The sequence below is a fragment of the Cydia splendana genome, chromosome 9 (assembly GCF_910591565.1).
Source record: "Cydia splendana chromosome 9, ilCydSple1.2, whole genome shotgun sequence".
Classification (NCBI taxonomy): Eukaryota; Metazoa; Arthropoda; class Insecta; order Lepidoptera; family Tortricidae; genus Cydia; species Cydia splendana.
Window position 1 is genome coordinate 19,647,535 of NC_085968.1, and position 25,370 is coordinate 19,672,904.

At 40.4% G+C, this 25,370-nt stretch overlaps 1 protein-coding gene across 1 annotated transcript in view; it reads right to left on the reverse strand.

The window, feature by feature from the left end:
- The window catches only part of LOC134793936 (zonadhesin-like), a 44,887-nt gene that overhangs the window by 12,548 nt on the left and 6,969 nt on the right, over positions 1-25,370 (reverse strand). Inside the window, exons 5-22 of the mRNA XM_063765653.1 lie at positions 23,232-23,417; positions 21,996-22,181; positions 20,760-20,945; positions 19,524-19,709; positions 18,288-18,473; positions 15,015-15,134; positions 14,413-14,577; positions 12,471-12,656; positions 11,222-11,407; positions 9,976-10,161; positions 8,731-8,916; positions 7,484-7,669; positions 6,242-6,427; positions 5,004-5,189; positions 3,763-3,948; positions 2,526-2,711; positions 1,277-1,462; positions 28-213 (exon numbers count right to left, since the gene is read on the reverse strand). Coding sequence (XP_063621723.1) covers positions 28-213; positions 1,277-1,462; positions 2,526-2,711; positions 3,763-3,948; positions 5,004-5,189; positions 6,242-6,427; positions 7,484-7,669; positions 8,731-8,916; positions 9,976-10,161; positions 11,222-11,407; positions 12,471-12,656; positions 14,413-14,577; positions 15,015-15,134; positions 18,288-18,473; positions 19,524-19,709; positions 20,760-20,945; positions 21,996-22,181; positions 23,232-23,417 — 3,261 coding nt within the window. The remainder of the gene's footprint in view (positions 1-27; positions 214-1,276; positions 1,463-2,525; positions 2,712-3,762; positions 3,949-5,003; positions 5,190-6,241; positions 6,428-7,483; positions 7,670-8,730; positions 8,917-9,975; positions 10,162-11,221; positions 11,408-12,470; positions 12,657-14,412; positions 14,578-15,014; positions 15,135-18,287; positions 18,474-19,523; positions 19,710-20,759; positions 20,946-21,995; positions 22,182-23,231; positions 23,418-25,370) is intronic.

The following is a 25,370-nucleotide window of genomic DNA, read 5'->3' on the forward strand; positions in this document are numbered from 1 at the left end:
TCTCCAAGAACCAAAAACGATACTTACGATGTTCTTGTTTCGGTACGCAGTTGCCTTTCTTGTCCCTGCAGTATCCCTTATCGCACCTGCAACCCTTCAGGCACTTGTCTTTCTTGGGGCAATTTAATTTTTTGTCGTTCTCGTCGCAAGTCTGGTTGCCGTCGCACTTATGGTAGCATGAATCCCAGTGCTCGTGTTTACCACATTTTTTTGCTGCGGGTTAAAAAAAAAACATTTACCCCCATATTCATAAAACTTAGCAACCTCTTAGAAAGGGGCCCACAGATTACCAGTTCGCCGGACGATATCAGCCTGTCAGTTGTTGTTCGGAACTGTCACCTTTTGCGATTAACTGATAGGCTGATATCGCCCGGCGAACTGGTAATCTGTGGGCCACTTCACACACCTCTGTTCTATTATGTCTCTTTCTTACAAAAGGAAATATCAAAATGACGGCAAGGGACAAACGATTATAAAACGGTTTGTTAGATTTGACATACGTACTTATATGAAAAACGCCATTAGTTTCGAATCAACTTTAAACCCGATTGGCGATTATGAAATGTGTTCCAGCTCCATCGATTCGTGTACTTACTATTATATGTTTTTGATACCTATTTAAGACATATAAATATGTAAAATAATACTAGTTGCACTTGGCGGGCCATAATTGTGTAACTTAAATTAAATTATATAAAATAAAGTTTTATTGTATTCTATCCTACCCAGGCTATTTAGTTTACCAGTACTTGGAGTAATCCATCGCACCCATGGGTATCAACATCTCATAGACCATCCTTGCTTATGAGCCCTATAAATCCTATAATGCTTGATTATTACTAATTCTTAGAGACCCCCTACACTAACGTCTTTTGAGCGTCGGCGTCGCGTCTTTTGAGCATTGGCGTCTAGTCAGCGCTATGGAAAATGGCGTCGCTGCGCAGTTGCGCCAACTTGGCGTCGTTCAGCAGCCATAATAGAGTTGACTAGATGCCGCCGCTCGGGAGACTAGTGTGGGATCTCTTTAAGGTAGCAAAGGAACTGGCTATATCGATAGGCAGGATATTATTAAATTAATTTCTAGGTACAGTCGCCATCAAATATATCGGAGCGGCCAAGATGCTCACAAATTTCTGAACACGCCTCTAATGTCAAGGCGTTAAAGTGCATGTTCTGATATTTTTGAGCATCTCGGCCGCTGCAGTATATCTGATGGCGACTGTACATCCTCGCTGCGCGACATGTGTTTTCTCCAAGAACCAAAAACGATACTTACGATGTTCTTGTTTCGGTACGCAGTTGCCTTTCTTGTCCCTGCAGTATCCCTTATCGCACCTGCAACCCTTCAGGCACTTGTCTTTCTTGGGGCAATTTAATTTTTTGTCGTTCTCGTCGCAAGTCTGGTTGCCGTCGCACTTATGGTAGCATGAATCCCAGTGCTCGTGTTTACCACATTTTTTTGCTGCGGGTTAAAAAAAAAACATTTACCCCCATATTCATAAAACTTAGCAACCTCTTAGAAAGGGGCCCACAGATTACCAGTTCGCCGGACGATATCAGCCTGTCAGTTGTTGTTCGGAACTGTCACCTTTTGCGATTAACTGATAGGCTGATATCGCCCGGCGAACTGGTAATCTGTGGGCCACTTCACACACCTCTGTTCTATTATGTCTCTTTCTTACAAAAGGAAATATCAAAATGACGGCAAGGGACAAACGATTATAAAACGGTTTGTTAGATTTGACATACGTACTTATATGAAAAACGCCATTAGTTTCGAATCAACTTTAAACCCGATTGGCGATTATGAAATGTGTTCCAGCTCCATCGATTCGTGTACTTACTATTATATGTTTTTGATACCTATTTAAGACATATAAATATGTAAAATAATACTAGTTGCACTTGGCGGGCCATAATTGTGTAACTTAAATTAAATTATATAAAATAAAGTTTTATTGTATTCTATCCTACCCAGGCTATTTAGTTTACCAGTACTTGGAGTAATCCATCGCACCCATGGGTATCAACATCTCATAGACCATCCTTGTTTATGAGCCCTATAAATCCTATAATGCTTGATTATTACTAATTCTTAGAGACCCCCTACACTAACGTCTTTTGAGCGTAGGCGTCGCGTCTTTTGAGCATTGGCGTCTAGTCAGCGCTATGGAAAATGGCGTCGCTGCGCAGTTGCGCCAACTTGGCGTCGTTCAGCAGCCATAATAGAGTTGACTAGATGCCGCCGCTCGGGAGACTAGTGTGGGATCTCTTTAAGGTGACAAAGGAACTGGCTAAATCGATAGGCAGGATATTATTAAATTAATTTCTAGGTACAGTCGCCATCAAATATATCGGAGCGGCCAAGATGCTCACAAATTTTTGAACACGCCTCTAATGTCAAGGCGTTAGAGTGCGTGTTCTGATATTTTTGAGCATCTCGGCCGCTGCAGTATATCTGATGGCGACTGTACATACTTGCTGCGCGACATGTGTTTTCTCCAAGAACCAAAAACGATACTTACGGTGTTCTTGTTTCGGTACGCAGTTGCCTTTCTTGTCCCTGCAGTATCCCTTATCGCACCTGCAACCCTTCAGGCACTTGTCTTTCTTGGGGCAATTTAATTTTTTGTCGTTCTCGTCGCAAGTCTGGTTGCCGTCGCACTTATGGTAGCATGAATCCCAGTGCTCGTGTTTACCACATTTTTTTGCTGCGGGTTAAAAAAAACTTTTACCCCCATATTCATAAAACTTAGCAACCTCTTAAGGGGCCCACAGATTACCAGTTCGCCGGACGATATCTGCCTGTCAGTTGTTGTTCGGAACTGTCACCTTTTGCGATTAACTGATAGGCTGATATCGCCCGGCGAACTGGTAATCTGTGGGCCACTTCACACACCTCTGTTCTATAATGTCTCTTTCTTACAAAAGGAAATATCAAAATGACGGCCAGGGACAAACGATTATAAAACGGTTTGTTAGATTTGACATACGTACTTATATGAAAAACGCCATTAGTTTCGAATCAACTTTAAACCCGATTATGAAATGTGTTCCAGCTCCATCGATTCGTGTGCATACTATTATATGTTTTTGATACCTATTTAAGACATATAAATATGTAAACTAATACTAGTTGCACTTGGCGGGCCATAATTGTGTAACTTAAATTAAATTATATAAAATAAAGTTTTATTCTATTCTATTCGACCCAGGCTATTTAGTTTACCAGTACTTGGAGTAAACCATCGCACCCATGGGTATCAACATCTCATAGACCATCCTTGCTTATGAGCCCTATAAATCCTATAATGCTTGATTATTACTAATACTTAGAGACCCCCTACACTAACGTCTTTTGAGCGTCGGCGTCTCGTCTTTTGAGCATTGGCGTCTAGTCAGCGCTATGGAAAATGGCGTCGCTGCGCAGTTGCGCCAACATGGCGTCGTTCAGCAGCCATAATAGAGTTGACTAGATGCCGCCGGTCGGGAGACTAGTGTGGGATCTCTTTAAGGTAGCAAAGGAACTGGCTAAATCGATAGGCAGGATATTAATAAATTAATTTCTAGGTACGGTCGCCATCAAATAAATCGGAGCGGCCAAGATGCTCACAAATTTCTGAACACGCCTCTAATGTCAAGGCGATAGAGTGCGTGTTCTGATATTTTTGAGCACCTCGGCCGCTCCAGTATATCTGATGGCGACTGTACATCCTTGCTGCGCGACATGTGTTTTCTCCAAGAACCAAAAACGATACTTACGGTGTTCTTGTTTCGGTACGCAGTTGCCTTTCTTGTCCCTGCAGTATCCCTTATCGCACCTGCAACCCTTCAGGCACTTGTCTTTCTTGGGGCAATTCAATTTTTTGTCGTTCTCGTCGCAAGTCTGGTTGCCGTCGCACTTATGGTAGCATGAATCCCAGTGCTCGTGTTTACCACATTTTTTTGCTGCGGGTTAAAAAAAAACATTTACCCCCATATTCATAAAACTTAGCAACCTCTTAGAAAGGGGCCCACAGATTACCAGTTCGCCGGACGATATCAGCCTGTCAGATGTTGTTCGGAACTGTCACTTTTTACGATTAACTGACAGGCTGTTATCGCCCGGCGAACTGGTAATCTGTGGGCCCCTTCACAATCCTCTGTTCTATTATGTCTATTTCTAAAAAAAAGAAATTTCAAAATGACGGATACGGACAAACGATTATAAAACGGTTTGTTACATTTGACATACGTACTTATATGAAAAACGCCATTAGTTTCGAATCAACTTTAAACCCGATTATGAAATGTGTTCCAGCTCCATCGATTCGTGTGCATACTATTATATGTTTTTGATACCTATTTAAGACATATAAATATGTAAAATAATACTAGTTGCACTTGGCGGGCCATAATTGTGTAATTTAAATTAAATTGCATAAAATAAAGTTTTATTCTATTCTATTCGACCCAGGCTATTTAGTTTACCAGTACTTGGAGTAAACCATCGCACCCATGGGTATCAACATCTCATAGACCATCCTTGCTTATGAGCCCTATAAATCCTATAATGCTTGATTATTACTAATTCTTAGAGACCCCCTACACTAACGTCTTTTGAGCGTCGGCGTCGCGTCTTTTGAGCATTGGCGTCTAGTCAGCGCTATGGAAAATGGCGTCGCTGCGCAGTTGCGCCAACTTGGCGTCGTTCAGCAGCCATAATAGAGTTGACTAGATGCCGCCGCTCGGGAGACTAGTGTGGGATCTCTTTAAGGTAGCAAAGGAACTGGCTATATCGATAGGCAGGATATTATTAAATTAATTTCTAGGTACAGTCGCCATCAAATATATCGGAGCGGCCAAGATGCTCACAAATTTCTGAACACGCCTCTAATGTCAAGGCGTTATAGTGCATGTTCTGCTATTTTTGAGCATCTCGGCCGCTGCAGTATATCTGATGGCGACTGTACATCCTTGCTGCGCGACATGTGTTTTCTCCAAGAACCAAAAACGATACTTACGATGTTCTTGTTTCGGTACGCAGTTGCCTTTCTTGTCCCTGCAGTATCCCTTATCGCACCTGCAACCCTTCAGGCACTTGTCTTTCTTGGGGCAATTTAATTTTTTGTCGTTCTCGTCGCAAGTCTGGTTGCCGTCGCACTTATGGTAGCATGAATCCCAGTGCTCGTGTTTACCACATTTTTTTGCTGCGGGTTAAAAAAAAACTTTTACCCCCATATTCATAAAACTTAGCAACCTCTTAAGGGGCCCACAGATTACCAGTTCGCCGGACGATATCTGCCTGTCAGTTGTTGTTCGGAACTGTCACCTTTTGCGATTAACTGATAGGCTGATATCGCCCGGCGAACTGGTAATCTGTGGGCCACTTCACACACCTCTGTTCTATAATGTCTCTTTCTTACAAAAGGAAATATCAAAATGACGGCCAGGGACAAACGATTATAAAACGGTTTGTTAGATTTGACATACGTACTTATATAAAAAACGCCATTAGTTTCGAATCAACTTTAAACCCGATTATGAAATGTGTTCCAGCTCCATCGATTCGTGTGCATACTATTATTTGTTTTTGATACCTATTTAAGACATATAAATATGTAAAATAATACTAGTTGCACTTGGCGGGCCATAATTGTGTAATTTAAATTAAATTGCATAAAATAAAGTTTTATTCTATTCTATTCGACCCAGGCTATTTAGTTTACCAGTACTTGGAGTAAACCATCGCACCCATGGGTATCAACATCTCATAGACCATCCTTGCTTATGAGCCCTATAAATCCTATAATGCTTGATTATTACTAATTCTTAGAGACCCCCTACACTAACGTCTTTTGAGCGTCGGCGTCTCGTCTTTTGAGCATTGGCGTCTAGTCAGCGCTATGGAAAATGGCGTCGCTGCGCAGTTGCGCCAACTTGGCGTCGTTCAGCAGCCATAATAGAGTTGACTAGATGCCGCCGCTCGGGAGACTAGTGTGGGATCTCTTTAAGGTAGCAAAGGAACTGGCTAAATCGATAGGCAGGATATTAATAAATTAATTTCTAGGTACGGTCGCCATCAAATATATCGGAGCGGCCAAGATGCTCACAAATTTCTGAACACGCCTCTAATGTCAAGGCGATAGAGTGCGTGTTGTGATATTTTTGAGCACCTCGCCCGCTCCAGTATATCTGATGGCGACTGTACATCCTTGCTGCGCGACATGTGTTTTCTCCAAGAACCAAAAACGATACTTACGGTGTTCTTGTTTCGGTACGCAGTTGCCTTTCTTGTCCCTGCAGTATCCCTTATCGCACCTGCAACCCTTCAGGCACTTGTCTTTCTTGGGGCAATTCAATTTTTTGTCGTTCTCGTCGCAAGTCTGGTTGCCGTCGCACTTATGGTAGCATGAATCCCAGTGCTCGTGTTTACCACATTTTTTTGCTGCGGGTTAAAAAAAAAACATTTACCCCCATATTCATAAAACTTAGCAACCTATTAGAAAGGGGCCCACAGATTACCAGTTCGCCGGACGATATCAGCCTGTCAGATGTTGTTCGGAACTGTCACTTTTTACGATTAACTGACAGGCTGTTATCGCCCGGCGAACTGGTAATCTGTGGGCCCCTTCACAATCCTCTGTTCTATTATGTATATTTCTAAAAAAAAGAAATATCAAAATGACGGATACGGACAAACGATAATAAAACGGTTTGTTAGATTTGACATACGTACTTATATGAAAAACGCCATTAGTTTCGAATCAACTTTAAACCCGATTATGAAATGTGTTCCAGCTCCATCGATTCGTGTACGTACTATTATATGTTTTGATACCTATTTAAGACATATAAATATGTAAAATAATACTAGTTGCACTTTGCGGGCCATAATTGTGTAACTTAAATTAAATTATATAAAATAAGGTTTTATTCTATTCTATCCGACCCAGGCTATTTAGTTTACCAGTACTTGGAGTAAACCATCGCACCCATGGGTATCAACATCTCATAGACCATCCTTGCTTATGAGCCCTATAAATCCTATAATGCTTGATTATTACTAATTCTTAGAGACCCCCTACACTAACGTCTTTTGAGCGTCGACGTCGCGTCTTTTGAGCATTGGCGTCTAGTCAGCGCTATGGAAAATGGCGTCGCTGCGCAGTTGCGTCAACTTGGCGTCGTTCAGCAGCCATAATAGAGTTGACTAGATGCCGCCGCTCGGGAGACTAGTGTGGGATCTCTTTAAGGTAGCAAAGGAACTGGCTAAATCGATAGGCAGGATATTAATAAAATTAATTTCTAGGTACGGTCGCCATCAAATATATCGGAGCGGCCAAGATGCTCACAAATTTCTGAACACGCCTCTAATGTCAAGGCGATAGAGTGCGTGTTCTGATATTTTTGAGCACCTCGGCCGCTCCAGTATATCTGATGGCGACTGTACATCCTTGCTGCGCGACATGTGTTTTCTCCAAGAACCAAAAACGATACTTACGGTGTTCTTGTTTCGGTACGCAGTTGCCTTTCTTGTCCCTGCAGTATCCCTTATCGCACCTGCAACCCTTCAGGCACTTGTCTTTCTTGGGGCAATTTAATTTTTTGTCGTTCTCGTCGCAAGTCTGGTTGCCGTCGCACTTATGGTAGCATGAATCCCAGTGCTCGTGTTTACCACATTTTTTTGCTGCGGGTTAAAAAAAAACATTAACCCCCATATTCATAAAACTTAGCAACCTCTTAGAAAGGGGCCCACAGATTACCAGTTCGCCGGACGATATCAGCCTGTCAGATGTTGTTCGGAACTGTCACCTTTTACGATTAACTGACAGGCTGTTATCGCCCGGCGAACTGGTAATCTGTGGGCCCCTTCGCAATCCTCTGTTCTATTATGTATATTTCTAAAAAAAAGAAATATCAAAATGACGGATACGGACAACCGATTATAAAACGGTTTGTTAGATTTGACATACGTACTTATATGAAAAACGCCATTAGTTTCGAATCAACTTTAAACCCGATTGGCGATTATGAAATGTGTTCCAGCTCCATCGATTCGTGTACTTACTATTATATGTTTTGATACCTATTTAAGACATATAAATATGTAAAATAATACTAGTTGCACTTGGCGGGCCATAATTGTGTAACTTAAATTAAATTATATAAAATAAGGTTTTATTCTATTCTATCCGACCCAGGCTATTTAGTTTACCAGTACTTGGAGTAAACCATCGCACCCATGGGTATTAACATCTCATAGACCATCCTTGCTTATGAGCCCTATAAATCCTATAATGCTTGATTATTACTAATTCTTAGAGACCCCCTACACTAACGTCTTTTGAGCGTCGGCGTCGCGTCTTTTGAGCATTGGCGTCTAGTCAGCGCTATGGAAAATGGCGTCGCTGCGCAGTTGCGCCAACTTGGCGTCGTTCAGCAGCCATAATAGAGTTGACTAGATGCCGCCGCTCGGGAGACTAGTGTGGGATCTCTTTAAGGTAGCAAAGGAACTGGCTATATCGATAGGCAGGATATTATTAAATTAATTTCTAGGTACAGTCGCCATCAAATATATCGGAGCGGCCAAGATGCTCACAAATTTCTGAACACGCCTCTAATGTCAAGGCGTTAGAGTGCGTGTTCTGATATTTTTGAGCATCTCGGCCGCTGCAGTATATCTGATGGCGACTGTACATCCTTGCTGCGCGACATGTGTTTTCTCCAAGAACCAAAAACTATACTTACGGTGTTCTTGTTTCGGTACGCAGTTGCCTTTCTTGTCCCTGCAGTATCCCTTATCGCACCTGCAACCCTTCAGGCACTTGTCTTTCACGGGGCAATTCCATTTTTTGTCGTTCTCGTCGCAAGTCTGGTTGCCGTCGCACTTATGGTAGCATGAATCCCAGTGCTCGTGTTTACCACATTTTTTTGCTGCGGGTTAAAAAAAAACTTTTACCCCCATATTCATAAAACTTAGCAACCTCTTAAGGGGCCCACAGATTACCAGTTCGCCGGACGATATCTGCCTGTCAGTTGTTGTTCGGAACTGTCACCTTTTGCGATTAAATGATAGGCTGATATCGCCCGGCGAACTGGTAACATGTGGGCCACTTCACACACCTCTGTTCTAATATGCCTCTTTCTTACCAAAGGAAATATCAAAATGACGGCAAGGGACAAACGATTATAAAACGGTTTGTTAGATTTGACATACGTACTTATATGAAAAACGCCATTAGTTTCGAATCAACTTTAAACCCGATTGGCGATTATGAAATGTGTTCCAGCTCCATCGATTCGTGTACTTACTATTATATGTTTTTGATACCTATTTAAGACATATAAATATGTAAAATAATACTAGTTGCACTTGGCGGGCCATAATTGTGTAACTTAAATTAAATTATATAAAATAAAGTTTTATTGTATTCTATCCGACCCAGGCTATTTAGTTTACCAGTACTTGGAGTAAACCATCGCACCCATGGGTATCAACATCTCATAGACCATCCATGCTTATGATCCCTATAAATCCTATAATGCTTGACTATTACTCATTCTTAGAGACCCCCTACACTAGCGTATTTTGAGCGTCGGCGTCGCGTCTTTTGAGCATTGGCTTCTAGTCAGCGCTATGGAAAATGGCGTCGCTGCGCAGTTGCGCCAACTTGGCGTCGTTCAGCAGCCATAATAGTGTTGACTAGATGCCGCCGCTTGGGAGACTAGTGTGGGATCTCTTTAAGGTAGCAAAGGAACTGGCTAAATCGATAGGCAGGATATTATTAAATCAATTTCTAGGTACAGTCGCCATCAAATATATCGGAGCGGCCAATATGCTCACAAATTTCTGAACACGCCTCTAATGTCAAGGCGTTAGAGTGCGTGTTCTGATATTTTTGAGCATCTCGGCCGCTCCAGTATATCTGATGGCGACTGTACATCCTTGCTGCGCGACATGTGTTTTCTCCAAGAACCAAAAACGATACTTACGATGTTCTTGTTTCGGTACGCAGTTGCCTTTCTTGTCCCTGCAGTATCCCTTATCGCACCTGCAACCCTTCAGGCACTTGTCTTTCTCGGGGCAATTCCATTTTTTGTCGTTCTCGTCGCAAGTCTGGTTGCCATCGCACTTATGGTAGCATGAATCCCAGTGCTCGTGTTTACCACATTTTTTTGCTACGGGTTAAAAAAAAACTTTTACCCCCATATTCATAAAACTTAGCAACCTCTTAAGGGGCCCACAGATTACCAGTTCGCCGGACGATATCTGCCTGTCAGTTGTTGTTCGGAACTGTCACCTTTTGCGATTAAATGATAGGCTGATATCGCCCGGCGAACTGGTAACATGTGGGCCACTTCACACACCTCTGTTCCAATATGTCTCTTTCTTACCAAAGGAAATATCAAAATGACGGCAAGGGACAAACGATTATAAAACGGTTTGTTAGATTTGACATACGTACTTATATGAAAAACGCCATTAGTTTCGAATCAACTTTAAACCCGATTGGCGATTATGAAATGTGTTCCAGCTCCATCGATTCGTGTACTTACTATTATATGTTTTTGATACCTATTTAAGACATATAAATATGTAAAATAATACTAGTTGCACTTGGCGGGCCATAATAGTGTAACTTAAATTAAATTATATAAAATAAAGTTTTATTCTATTCTATCCGACCCAGGCTATTTAGTTTACCAGTACTTGGAGTAAACCATCGCACCCATGGGTATCAACATCTCATAGACCATCCTTGCTTATGATCCCTATAAATCCTATAATGCTTGACTATTACTCATTCTTAGAGACCCCCTACACTAGCGTCTTTTGAGCGTCGGCGTCACGTCTTTTGAGCATTGGCGTCTAGTCAGCGCTATGGAAAATGGCGTCGCTGCGCAGTTGCGCCAACGTGGCGTCGTTCAGCAGCCATAATAGAGTTGACTAGATGCCGCCGCTCGGGAGACTAGTGTGGGATCTCTTTAAGGTAGCAAAGGAACTGGCTAAATCGATAAGCAGGATATTATTAAATTAATTTCTAGGTACAGTCACCATCAAATATATCGGAGCGGCCAAGATGCTCACAAATTTCTGAACACGCCTCTAATGTCAAGGCGTTAAGAGTGCGTGTTCTGATATTTATGAGCACCTCGACCGCTCTAGTGTATCTGATGGCGACTGTACATCCTTGCTGCGCGACATGTGTTTTCTCCAAGAACCAAAAACGATACTTACGGTGTTCTTGTTTCGGTACGCAGTTGCCTTTCTTGTCCCTGCAGTATCCCTTATCGCACCTGCAACCCTTCAGGCACTTGTCTTTCTTGGGGCAATTCAATTTTTTGTCGTTCTCGTCGCAAGTCTGGTTGCCGTCGCACTTATGGTAGCATGAATCCCAGTGCTCGTGTTTACCACAGTTTTTTGCTGCGGGTTAAAAAAAAACATTTACCCCCATATTCATAAAACTTAGCAACCTCTTAGAAAGGGGCCCACAGATTACCAGTTCGCCGGACGATATCAGCCTGTCAGATGTTGTTCGGAACTGTCACCTTTTACGATTAACTGACAGGCTGTTATCGCCCGGCGAACTGGTAATCTGTGGGCCCCTTCACAATCCTCTGTTCTATTATGTATATTTCTAAAAAAAAAGAAATATCAAAATGACGGATACGGACAAACGATTATAAAACGGTTTGTTAGATTTGACATACGTACTTATATGAAAAACGCCATTAGTTTCGAATCAACTTTAAACCCGATTGGCGATTATGAAATGTGTTCCAGCTCCATCGATTCGTGTACTTACTATTATATGTTTTTGATACCTATTTAAGACATATAAATATGTAAAATAATACTAGTTGCACTTGGCGGGCCATAATTGTGTAACTTAAATTAAATTATATAAAATAAAGTTTTATTCTATTCTATCCGACCCAGGCTATTTAGTTTACCAGTACTTGGAGTAAACCATCGCACCCATGGGTATCAACATCTCATAGACCATCCTTGCTTATGATCCCTATAAATCCTATAATGCTTGATTATTACTCATTCTTAGAGACCCCCTACACTAGCGTCTTTTGAGCGTCGGCGTCGCGTCTTTTGAGCATTGGCGTCTAGTCAGCGCTATGGAAAATGGCGTCGCTGCGCAGTTGTGCCAACTTGGCGTCGTTCAGCAGCCATAATAGAGTTGACTAGATGCCGCCGCTCGGGAGACTAGTGTGGGATCTCTTTAAGGTAGCAAAGGAACTGGCTAAATCGATAGGCAGGATATTATTAAATTAATTTCTAGGTACAGTCGCCATCAAATATATCGGAGCGGCCGAGATGCTCACAAATTTCTGAACACGCCTCTAATGTCAAGGCGTTAGAGTGCGTGTTCTGATATTTTTGAGCACCTCGGCCGCTCCAGTATAACTGATGGCGACTGTACATCCTTGCTGCGCGACATGTGTTTTCTCCATGAACCAAAAACGATACTTACGGTGTTCTTGTTTCGGTACGCAGTTGCCTTTCTTGTCCCTGCAATATCCCTTATCGCACCTGCAACCCTTCAGGCACTTGTCTTTCTTGGGGCAATTCCATTTTTTGTCGTTCTCGTCGCAAGTCTGGTTGCCGTCGCACTTATGGTAGCATGAATCCCAGTGCTCGTGTTTACCACATTTTTTTGCTGCGGGTTAAAAAAAAACTTTTACCCCCATATTCATAAAACTTAGCAACCTCTTAAGGGGCCCACAGATTACCAGTTCGCCGGACGATTTCAGCCTGTCAGTTGTTGTTCGGAACTGTCACCTTTTGCGATTACCTGACAGGCTGATATCGCCCGGCGAACTGGTAATCTGTGGGCCCCTTTACAAACCTCTCTTCTATTATGTCTCTTTCTAACAAAAGGAAATGTCAAAATGACGTAGAGGGACAAACGATTATAAAACAGTTTGTTAGATTTGACATACGTACTTATATGAAAAACGCCAGTAGTTTGGAATCAACTTTAAACCCGATTATGAAATGTGTTCCAGCTCTATCGATTCTTTTAATTACTATTATATGTTTTTGATACCTAAGACGAAGCGATCCCTATCACTATTCGACAAACTATGCATTCTTGTGGTACACTTTACGGAAAAACTACTGCACTGTTAGATTTGAGATTTAACGTAGTAATCTAAAGTCATGTCTAGATGTCTTATCAAACATAAAAATATCATTTTATAAACCTAAAAAAATAAAATAAAGGAATAACACTTTGTATCACCACTAACTCCAGGAAATACCTCGAACCCAGACCCTCTGTGCAAACAGAAAAAGCGAACGTTTACAAACTGAGCCAAATAGTTCTTAGATGGGTTGACGAAATTTAGCTACTCCTTCTCAAATTAAAATTAGTTAAAATTAAATATCTAAATACCGCCTAAACCAGCGATAATTTTTTTCTGCATTTTTTGCTATTAACTCTGTAAACATGTTTCAAAAAGAAAAAAGTCTTATGATATCGATACGACTATTTGTTTAGGCGCCAGGTATCACGACTCCGCCATTTTTAAAAAATTCCAAAAACCGGATTGACATAAAAATTTTATTTAGTCATAAAATTCGGTCACAAAATTTCACGAGAATCGGTTAAGAATTGCGACCTGTAGAGGAGAACATCCGGACATACGAAAGCAAAATGCCCGAGTCAAAACGTAGACCTTCGCTTCGCTTCGGTCAATAAATAAATATTGGACATTCTTACACAAATTGACTAAGCCCACAGTAAGCTCAAGAAGGATTGTGTTGCCCAAAACAATCGTTGTCTGAGTACCCATACCCAGACAACGACACCTATGTTTTCAATTTCAATAATGTCGATAGCGCTTACGCCATTAACAACGATGAATACAAAAGTGGGTTAAAATTTTGGATTCAAACCCACCTCGCTTCGCTCGGTTTGATTCCCAATTTAGCAATTAAGTTTCTGTGAATACTATAACATAGTATCTTGCTGTATGTTCACTGCGGAAGTCAATTTACTCGTATGTTTTGTGACGCTGATGAACTGATCAGTCATGTTATCACTATCCCTCACAATCTGGGGGTTCTACCGCGAAACAAGAAAATCGAAATTTCGTTATCTAACCTCTCTATCACTCTTGCACTATCGAGCGATAAAGAGGCAGATAACTAAATGTCGATTTTCGCGTTTCCCGATGGGCCCTTGTTAACAAACCGCCTCGATGCAGCAATGTCATATTTTATTGTCTGTTAAAACCTGTAAGTTACTCTATGTTTTACTAGAGGAGCTAATGCTGCACACTGACGGCAGAACATTGCAGTAATACTCCCTATTAATATCATTACTTCCATCATAGTTTTAATTGCCTAAAAAAATCTCCATACCACATCGTAAAAATAGTTAAGCAGTTAAAAGATTCTGTCACACTCACTGCAGTCCTCTTTCTTGACGCATTTTTTCTGGTTAGCATCATAATAAAATCCATCCCTGCAATCGCAACTGTTGATATAACAAATCTTTGGACAATCGTACGGCACGCAGGTTTTGTTACAGTTAGTGCCACATCCAGATTCGGCGTTTTTGTCTCCACCACATGCTAAAATTACAAACATGTATTTATTTAGATATATACAATTAAATGCGAGAAAATTTAAATTTAAGCGACAGAATAAAATTGGTGATATGTGATTGGCAAGTGTAATAAAAATTATGTCCACACACACAAAAACAGAAAACACGCAAATAAAGAAAGAAGAGTATATTTATAAGGCGATACTGAACAGGATATTCTTGATAGAGTAAAAGTTTCATAAACGGTATCATTTATACGTACATATAATGATGCGCACTTTCTCGTGACATTTTTAACACACCAAATAGCAACACTTTTTGTCTTTTCTTGTGTTATCTATGTAACCTTAAAGTAGTACCTAGTCAAAATATAATTCATTTTATTGTGCTACTTACATGGACAGGTCTTTACAGGGATACAAACATCCTTGTCGTTCCGAACATAGCCATCTATGCACTTACAGCCTGGCTCACATTTAATGTTGCAATTCAGCGGGAAACCGAGCTCGGAGCACTTGAGCGCTCTGCAAAAGGTGACCTCGCAGTCGTCATATTCCTCGTTTTCGTCACATATTGGGTGTCCTGCAAAATTTTTTTTTGTACACCGGCTATAAGTACTCGTAGTAGGTAGACAGAGTCCCACTCGAAGCCTTATGGCTTGTTCTACAAAAATCTGGATATCCAAAGAAGTTTGTTAAAACCTTATACGCTAATTCCACGTTGATATGAAAGCAATGAAAACAAACTCTCTGAGGAGATCCAGATTACAAGCGGAGTGAAGCAGGGATGTGTCATCGCACCCACACTCTTTGTCGTATATTTCGCAGTGGTGACTTGGTGAGAGATGCATTGAAGTGTTGTGGTAATCAAATTTAACTAAATATGAGGACTGATATAGGTGTTTTTGATATATAAAGGTGCAGGGCGAAGTCAAAGTGCGACAAGTCTCTATATTGGAGATGCTCCTTCGTTGACACCGCAGTCACAGAATAAATAACTAGGGCGAGCGAAGCGTATTCGTCAAACTATGCATTCTTTTGGTACACTTTACGGAAAAACTACTGCACTGTTAGGTTTGAGATTTAACATAGTAATCTAAATTCATGTCTAGATGTGTTATCAAACATAAAAATATCATTTTATAAGCCTAAAAAAATAAAATAAAGGAATAACACTTTGTATTACCACTAACGCCATCTGTTAGCAAAATAATGAATTAACATTCGTGCTAATGTTAATTATTTATTTCTCTAACAGATGGCGTTAGTAGTAAATAAATAAATAAATAAATATTGGACATTCTTACACATATTGACTAAGCCCACAGAGAGCTCAAGAAGGCTGTGATGCCCACAACAATCGTTGTCTGAGTACCCATACTCAGACAACGATACCTATGTGGCGTTTTCAATTTCAATAATGTCGATAGCGCTTACGCCATTAACAACGATGAATACAAAAGTGGGTTAACATTTTGGATTCAAACCCACCTCACTTTAGCAATTAAGTTTCTATGAATACTAAAACATTGTATCTTGCTGTATATTCACTGCGGAAGTCAATTTACTTGTATGTTTTGTGACGCTGCACATAGGTTGGAAATCACGATTTAGGCCGCCAAAAATCAACTTTCTAAAAGTCGGCTTATCGTAAAACTAATTACTTTTCGAAATACACAACACTATCACGGAATTAATCATACCCCACCACCACCCTTATCAGCTACGTAGGTAATCCACCAGGTTCTCAAAACTCAGTCATCACATACGTTGCACACGCGGTTCTTAGCACTCTTATCCGAAGCAAATATTTCTAAGCCAAGATTAATTTTTGTGGAGTTTATTTGTCAGTGAAAGTGATGGATATCGAAAATTTAGGTAAGTTTCTATTACTTTCAATTATTTTGAATTAGAAATATTTATTTTATGACTTTTATGATATACATGTCACCGTTAAATTGTAAAAAGCGTTAGATTATAATCTAACTAGTGATATTGTAAACTGTCGAAATATTGTGTACCTTAACATACTGCTTACAATTTAACGCTTTATTTTTCGGTAGATTATAATCTATCGAACTAAAACCGTCAGATTGTTAACTTGCGTACGAAGGAACGCGCCTCGAGCGCTGATTGGTTGAACGTCGTTAGCCGCGCGGCCATATTTTAGTGTCAATAAATACATCAGTTGTCGAATGTAAACAAACAGTGTTTTGGTTACTTTTAAATTGATTTCGTGTTGGAAATTACTTAAAACTTTAGAATTAGTTACATGGACATTGTTGCTGAAGTAAAATTAATCTGTGACTTACCAAAGAAGTGCAGTTCAAATGATAAACCAGTGTTTTTCACCGAACATAACCTAAGTTATATTTTTCGTGTTTTAATATTTTTATGGCTGTGAACCTGTGTGATCTCATTTGATATCTTGTGAGATACTATTTACGATGTCGGATATTGAGCCTGTCCATCAACGAAACTCGGAAATACCAGTTATTGTTCATGAGGAAGAATTTACCACAGAGTTACAAAAGTATTACAGTGGGCATAATGAAAATAGTAAAAAATTAGAATGGACAAAACAAAAAATAACAAGTGTAGTAAAACTGCTAGACGAGTATAATACAGCGAAATCTCAAGGACAGCGGCCAACAAACAAGCATTACTATCATGCAAAAAAATACGATGTAATGAATATTGGTAAAAAGCTTCCCAAAAAAAGGTATTGACGTAAAGACGTTGATTTCTGATGACTTCAATAGAAGAGGACAAATAGATCTTGTGGACTTTCAGACATCTCCGGATAATGAGTATAAATGGTTGTTACAATACCAGGACCATTTACCTAAGTTTTGTTTTTTGCGACCATTAAAAAGCAAAGAGGCTAAAGAAGTGGTTATCGAGATTATAAAGATTTATTTGGAAGTTGGCTGCCCCCATATCTTCCAAAGTGACAATGGACGCGAGTTCAGAGCATCTGTACTAAGAGAAATAGTCAGTTTGTGGCCTGCTTGTAAAATAGTTAATGGAAGGCCTAGATATCCGCAAAGTCAAGGAAGTATAGAACGTTCAAATCAAGACGTAAAAAATATGATTCGTGCTTGGATGATAGATAACAAATCTACTAATTGGTCCATTGGGTGCTATTTCGTTCAATTCCAGAAAAATTCATCATACCATTCAACAATTGCTCGAACTCCGTATAAAGCCTTGTTTGATGCGGATCCAAAACTCGGGCTCTCATCCACCTACTTATCCAAAAATGTAATATCAAAATTAGAACCAGAAGAAGATATAGAATTTTTTTTTGAAAAGATTAACAACAACAAAGAAGATAATTCAGAAAAAGATCAAGAGGAGGAAGAACAGGAAAAAGTAAATAGAATGCATATTTCAGAAATAGACACTCAGAAGATTGAACAACAAGAAACAGCAACAAGGGGGCAAGAAGTGATTATTCTATCATATTATCATAGAACAGACTAGCATTGGAAAAAATCCTGAACTACTTCCTGCTTTATATGAGAGTGTGCCTGTAGTTGCAGAAATTCATAAACCAGACAATGAACAGGAAAAAGTAGATAGAATACATATTTCACACGCCTCTAATGTCATGGCGTTAGAGTGCGTGTTCAGATATTTTTGAGCACCTCAGCCGCTCCAGTATATCTGATGGCGACTGTACATCCTTGCTGCGCGACATGTGTTTTCTCCAAGAACCAAAAACGATACTTACGATATTCTTGTTTCGGTACGCAGTTGCCTTTCTTGTCCCTGCAGTATCCCTTATCGCACCTGCAACCCTTCAGGCACTTGTCTTTCTTAGGGCAATTCCATTTTTTGTCGTTGTCGTCGCAAGTCTGGTTGCCGTCGCACTTATAGTAGCATGAATCCCAGTGCTCGTATTTACCACATTTTTTTGCTGCGGGTTAAAAAAAAACATTTACCCCCATATTCATAAAACTTAGCAACCTCTTAAGGGACCCACAGATTACCAGTTCGCCGGACGATATCAGTCTGTCAGTTGTTGTTCGGAACTGTCACATTTTGCGATTAACTGACAGGCTGATATCGCCCGGCAAACTGGTAATATGTGGGCCCCTTCACAATACTCTGTTCTATTATGTCTCTTTCTAACAAAAGGAAATAACAAAATGACGGACAGGGACAAACGATTATAAAACGGTTTGTTAGATTTGACATACGTGTACTTTTATGAAAAACGCCATTAGTTTCGAATCAACTTTAAACCCGATTATGAAATGTGTTCCAGCTCCATCGATTCTTTTACTTACTAATATATGTTTTTGATACCTATTTAAGACATATAAATATGCTAAATAATACTACTTGCACTTGGCGGGCCATAATTGTGTAACTTAAATTAAATTATATAAAATAAAGTTTTTTCTATTCTATCCGACTCAGGCTATTTATTTACCAGTACTTGGAGTAAAACATCGCACTCATTGGTATCAACATCTCATAGACCATCCTTGCTTATGAGCCCTATAAATCCTATAATGCTTGATTATTACTCATTCTTAGAGACCCCCAAACTAGCGTCTTTTGAGCGTCGGCGTCGCGTCTTTTGAGCGTTGGCGTCTAGTCAGCCCTATGGAAAATGGCGTTGCTGCGCAGTTGCGCCAACTTGACGTCGTTCAGCAGCCATAATAGAGTTGACTAGATGCCGCCGTTCGGGAGACTAGTGTGGGGTCTCTTTAAGGTAGCAAGGGAACTGGCTATATCGATAGGCAGGATATTATTAAATTAATTTCTAGGTACAGTCGTCATCAAATATATCGGAGCGGCCAAGATGCTCACAAATTTCTGAACACGCCTCTAATGTCAAGGCGTTAGAGTGCGTGTTCAGATATTTTTGAGCACCTCGGCCGTTCCAGTATATCTGATGGCATCTGTACTCCTTGCTGCGCGACATGTGTTTTCTCCAAGAACCAAAAACGATACTTACGATGTTCTTGTTTCGGTACGCAGTTGCCTTTCTTGTCCCTGCAGTATCCCTTATCGCACCTGCAACCCTTCAGGCACTTGTCTTTCTTAGGGCAATTCCATTTTTTGTCGTTGTCGTCGCAAGTCTGGTTGCCGTCGCACTTATAGTAGCATGAATCCCAGTGCTCGTGTTTACCACATTTTTTTGCTGCGGGTTAAAAAATAACATTTACCCCCATATTCATAAAACTTAGCAACCTCTTAAGGGACCCACAGATTACCAGTTCGCCGGACGATATCAGTCTGTCAGTTGTTGTTCGGAACTGTCACATTTTGCGATTAACTGACAGGCTGATATCGCCCGGCAAACTGGTAATATGTGGGCCCCTTCACAATACTCTGTTCTATTATGTCTCTTTCTAACAAAAGGAAATAACAAAATGACGGACAGGGACAATCGATTATAAAACGGTTTGTTAGATTTGACATACGTGTACTTTTATGAAAAACGCCATTAGTTTCGAATCAACTTTAAACCCGATTATGAAATGTGTTCCAGCTCCATCGATTCTTTTACTTACTAATATATGTTTTTGATACCTATTTAAGACATATAAATATGCTAAATAATACTACTTGCACTTGGCGGGCCATAATTGTGTAACTTAAATTAAATTATATAAAATAAAGTGTTTTCTATTCTATCCGACTCAGGCTATTTATTTACCAGTACTTGGAGTAAAACATCGCACTCATTGGTATCAACATCTCATAGACCATCCTTGCTTATGAGCCCTATAAATCCTATAATGCTTGATTATTACTCATTCTTAGAGACCCCCACACTAGCGTCTTTTGAGCGTCGGCGTCGCGTCTTTTGAGCGTTGGCGTCTAGTCAGCCCTATGGAAAATGGCGTTGCTGCGCAGTTGCGCCAACTTGACGTCGTTCAGCAGCCATAATAGAGTTGACTACATGCCGCCGTTCGGGAGACTAGTGTGGGGTCTCTTTAAGGTAGCAAGGGAACTGGCTATATCGATAGGCAGGATATTATTAAATTAATTTCTAGGTACAGTCGTCATCAAATATATCGGAGCGGCCAAGATGCTCACAAATTTCTGAACACGCCTCTAATGTCAAGGCGTTAGAGTGCGTGTTCAGATATTTTTGAGCACCTCGGCCGTTCCAGTATATCTGATGGCATCTGTACTCCTTGCTGCGCGACATGTGTTTTCTCCAAGAACCAAAAACGATACTTACGATGTTCTTGTTTCGGTACGCAGTTGCCTTTCTTGTCCCTGCAGTATCCCTTATCGCACCTGCAACCCTTCAGGCACTTGTCTTTCTTAGGGCAATTCCATTTTTTGTCGTTGTCGTCGCAAGTCTGGTTGCCGTCGCACTTATAGTAGCATGAATCCCAGTGCTCGTGTTTACCACATTTTTTTGCTGCGGGTTAAAAAATAACATTTACCCCCATATTCATAAAACTTAGCAACCTCTTAAGGGACCCACAGATTACCAGTTCGCCGGACGATATCAGTCTGTCAGTTGTTGTTCGGAACTGTCACATTTTGCGATTAACTGACAGGCTGATATCGCCCGGCAAACTGGTAATATGTGGGCCCCTTCACAATACTCTGTTCTATTATGTCTCTTTCTAACAAAAGGAAATAACAAAATGACGGACAGGGACAATCGATTATAAAACGGTTTGTTAGATTTGACATACGTGTACTTTTATGAAAAACGCCATTAGTTTCGAATCAACTTTAAACCCGATTATGAAATGTGTTCCAGCTCCATCGATTCTTTTACTTACTAATATATGTTTTTGATACCTATTTAAGACATATAAATATGCTAAATAATACTACTTGCACTTGGCGGGCCATAATTGTGTAACTTAAATTAAATTATATAAAATAAAGTGTTTTCTATTCTATCCGACTCAGGCTATTTATTTACCAGTACTTGGAGTAAAACATCGCACTCATTGGTATCAACATCTCATAGACCATCCTTGCTTATGAGCCCTATAAATCCTATAATGCTTGATTATTACTCATTCTTAGAGACCCCCACACTAGCGTCTTTTGAGCGTCGGCGTCGCGTCTTTTGAGCGTTGGCGTCTAGTCAGCCCTATGGAAAATGGCGTTGCTGCGCAGTTGCGCCAACTTGACGTCGTTCAGCAGCCATAATAGAGTTGACTAGATGCCGCCGTTCGGGAGACTAGTGTGGGGTCTCTTTAAGGTAGCAAGGGAACTGGCTATATCGATAGGCAGGATATTATTAAATTAATTTCTAGGTACAGTCGTCATCAAATATATCGGAGCGGCCAAGATGCTCACAAATTTCTGAACACGCCTCTAATGTCAAGGCGTTAGAGTGCGTGTTCAGATATTTTTGAGCACCTCGGCCGTTCCAGTATATCTGATGGCATCTGTACTCCTTGCTGCGCGACATGTGTTTTCTCCAAGAACCAAAAACGATACTTACGATGTTCTTGTTTCGGTACGCAGTTGCCTTTCTTGTCCCTGCAGTATCCCTTATCGCACCTGCAACCCTTCAGGCACTTGTCTTTCTTAGGGCAATTCCATTTTTTGTCGTTGTCGTCGCAAGTCTGGTTGCCGTCGCACTTATAGTAGCATGAATCCCAGTGCTCGTGTTTACCACATTTTTTTGCTGCGGGTTAAAAAATAACATTTACCCCCATATTCATAAAACTTAGCAACCTCTTAACGGACCCACAGATTACCAGTTCGCCGGACGATATCAGTCTGTCAGTTGTTGTTCGGAACTGTCACATTTTGCGATTAACTGACAGGCTGATATCGCCCGGCAAACTGGTAATATGTGGGCCCCTTCACAATACTCTGTTCTATTATGTCTCTTTCTAACAAAAGGAAATAACAAAATGACGGACAGGGACAAACGATTATAAAACGGTTTGTTAGATTTGACATACGTGTACTTTTATGAAAAACGCCATTAGTTTCGAATCAACTTTAAACCCGATTATGAAAAGTGTTCCAGCTCCATCGATTCTTTTACTTACTAATATATGTTTTTGATACCTAATTAAGACATATAAATATGCTAAATAATACTACTTGCACTTGGCGGGCCATAATTGTGTAACTTAAATTAAATTATATAAAATAAAGTTTTTTCTTTTCTATCCGACTCAGGCTATTTATTTACCAGTACTTGGAGTAAAACATCGCACTCATTGGTATCAACATCTCATAGACCATCCTTGCTTATGAGCCCTATAAATCCTATAATGCTTGATTATTACTCATTCTTAGAGACCCCCACACTAGCGTCTTTTGAGCGTCGGCGTCGCGTCTTTTGAGCGTTGGCGTCTAGTCATCCCTATGGAAAATGGCGTTGCTGCGCAGTTGCGCCAACTTGACGTCGTTCAGCAGCCATAATAGAGTTGACTAGATGCCGCCGTTCGGGAGACTAGTGTGGGGTCTCTTTAAGGTAGCAAGGGAACTGGCTATATCGATAGGCAGGATATTATTAAATTAATTTCTAGGTACAGTCGCCATCAAATATATCGGAGCGGCCAAGATGCTCACAAATTTCTGAACACGCCTCTAATGTCAAGGCGTTAGAGTGCGTGTTCAGATATTTTTGAGCACCTCGGCCGTTCCAGTATATCTGATGGCATCTGTACTCCTTGCTGCGCGACATGTGTTTTCTCCAAGAACCAAAAACGATACTTACGATGTTCTTGTTTCGGTACGCAGTTGCCTTTCTTGTCCCTGCAGTATCCCTTATCGCACCTGCAACCCTTCAGGCACTTGTCTTTCGCGGGGCAATTCCATTTTTTGTCGTTGTCGTCGCAAGTCTGGTTGCCGTCGCACTTATAGTAGCATGAATCCCAGTGCTCGTGTTTACCACATTTTTTTGCTGCGGGTTAAAAAAAAAAACATTTACCCCCATATTCATAAAACTTAGCAACTTCTTAAGGGGCCCACAGATTACCAGTTCGTCGGACGATATCAGCCTGTCAGTTGTTGTTCGGAACTCTCATCACCTTTTGCGATTAAATGACAGGCTGATATCGCCCGGCGAACTGGTAATTTGTGGGCCCCTTCACAAATCTCTGTTCTATTATGTCTCTTTCTAACAAAAGGAAATATCAAAATGACGTAGAGGGACAAACGATTATAAAACAGTTTGTTAGATTTGACATACGTACTTATATGAAAAACGCCATTAGTTTCGAATCAATTTTAAACCCGATTATGAAATGTGTTTCAGCTCCATTGATTCTTTTACTTACTATAATATGTGTTTGATACCTATTTAAGACATATAAATATGTAAAATAATACTACTTGCACTTGGCGGGCCATAATTGTGTAACCTAAATTAAATTATATAAAATAAAGTTTTATTCCTATTCTTTTTGTAATATTTGTCAATGATTTAATTGATTGCATTTGTAAACAACTTAGCGATGTTGGAGTAGAAGTCTTTGCAGACGACACAAACGCGATAGTTTCCTCAACGAATACAGAAGAACTGAACAATAAAGTAAACGCAGTGCTCAAAATGTTTCAGACATGGTTCAATAGCAATAATCTAATATTGAATATGAATAAAACAAAAGTTATGCTATTTAGAACAACGTCTAGGAGTAGAGTCCCTACACGTTAACTTGGAAGGCTCTGACGTTGCCACTGAAGATTGCGTTAAATTCCTTGGAATACATCTAGATAGTGATCTTAACTGGAGAGAAGAACTCAAGTCGCTGGAAAATAGCATCAGCTCAGCTTGCTATGCACTTAGGAGCTTACGCGACGAAGTTACTATAAAACAACTGACGTCTGTGTATTACGCATTAGTAGAGTCCCGGTTGCGATACAGCATTAAATTTTGGGGTCAAAGCTACAAATATAATATAAATAAAGCATTTGTTGCCCAAAAACGTGCCATCAGAATCATGGTCCGAATCGCATGGTGGCAGTCGTGTAGGGAGCATTTTGTCCGGCTCAAAATTCTTACGGTACCCTGTCTCTATATTCTGGCCCCAATTTCACCACGGTGACAGGTGCGACAATTGTAAAATCACTGTTGCTGACGTCACAGGCATCCATGGGCTACGGTTACCACTTACCATCGGGCGGGCCGTATTCCTGTTTGCCACCATCATTGTATTATTTAAAACAAAACTTTATTATATCGGAAAAAACAGATATTTCTTTTGCGAAGTTTCTGACAATTGTCAAGATTTAGAAGAATTGTAGGTAATTCTTGACAGGTAGTGAGTTATATGTCGGAATTTCGTGACAATTGTAGTGTTTCTTGTGACAATTGTCATAAACTTAGCAAGAGAAATATCTGTTTTTTTTTTCCGATATAATAAAGTTTTTTTTAATAAAACAATGATGGTGGCAAACACAAATACGGCCCGCCCGATGGTAAGCGGTAACCGTAGCCCATGGATGCCTGTGACGTCAGCAACAGAGATGTTTTACAATTGTCGCACCAGTCACCGTGGTGAAATTGGAGCCTGGTCTTGCTGACTGGTGTCGTTAAACACTTAAATAGATACGAGACCGAGGAAGAAAGAATTTCTAGAATGAACACACGCAGGAAGGACTTGGATAACTTAATAGCGCCTAATTTGAAAGTTGTTCACCATTGTGTGCGATATCACGCAATAAAATTGTATAACTGCCTCCCTTTCGAACTGAAATCAATACATAATGTAAACAACTTTAAATGCCGGCTAAGGGACCTCTTAATTACTAAATGTTACTACGATGTTAATGACTTTATCTGTAATTTTTAAGTTATTTTTCAATATGTTTGTATAATATTCATAACGTGACTGAACTGACATAAAAGACTGTC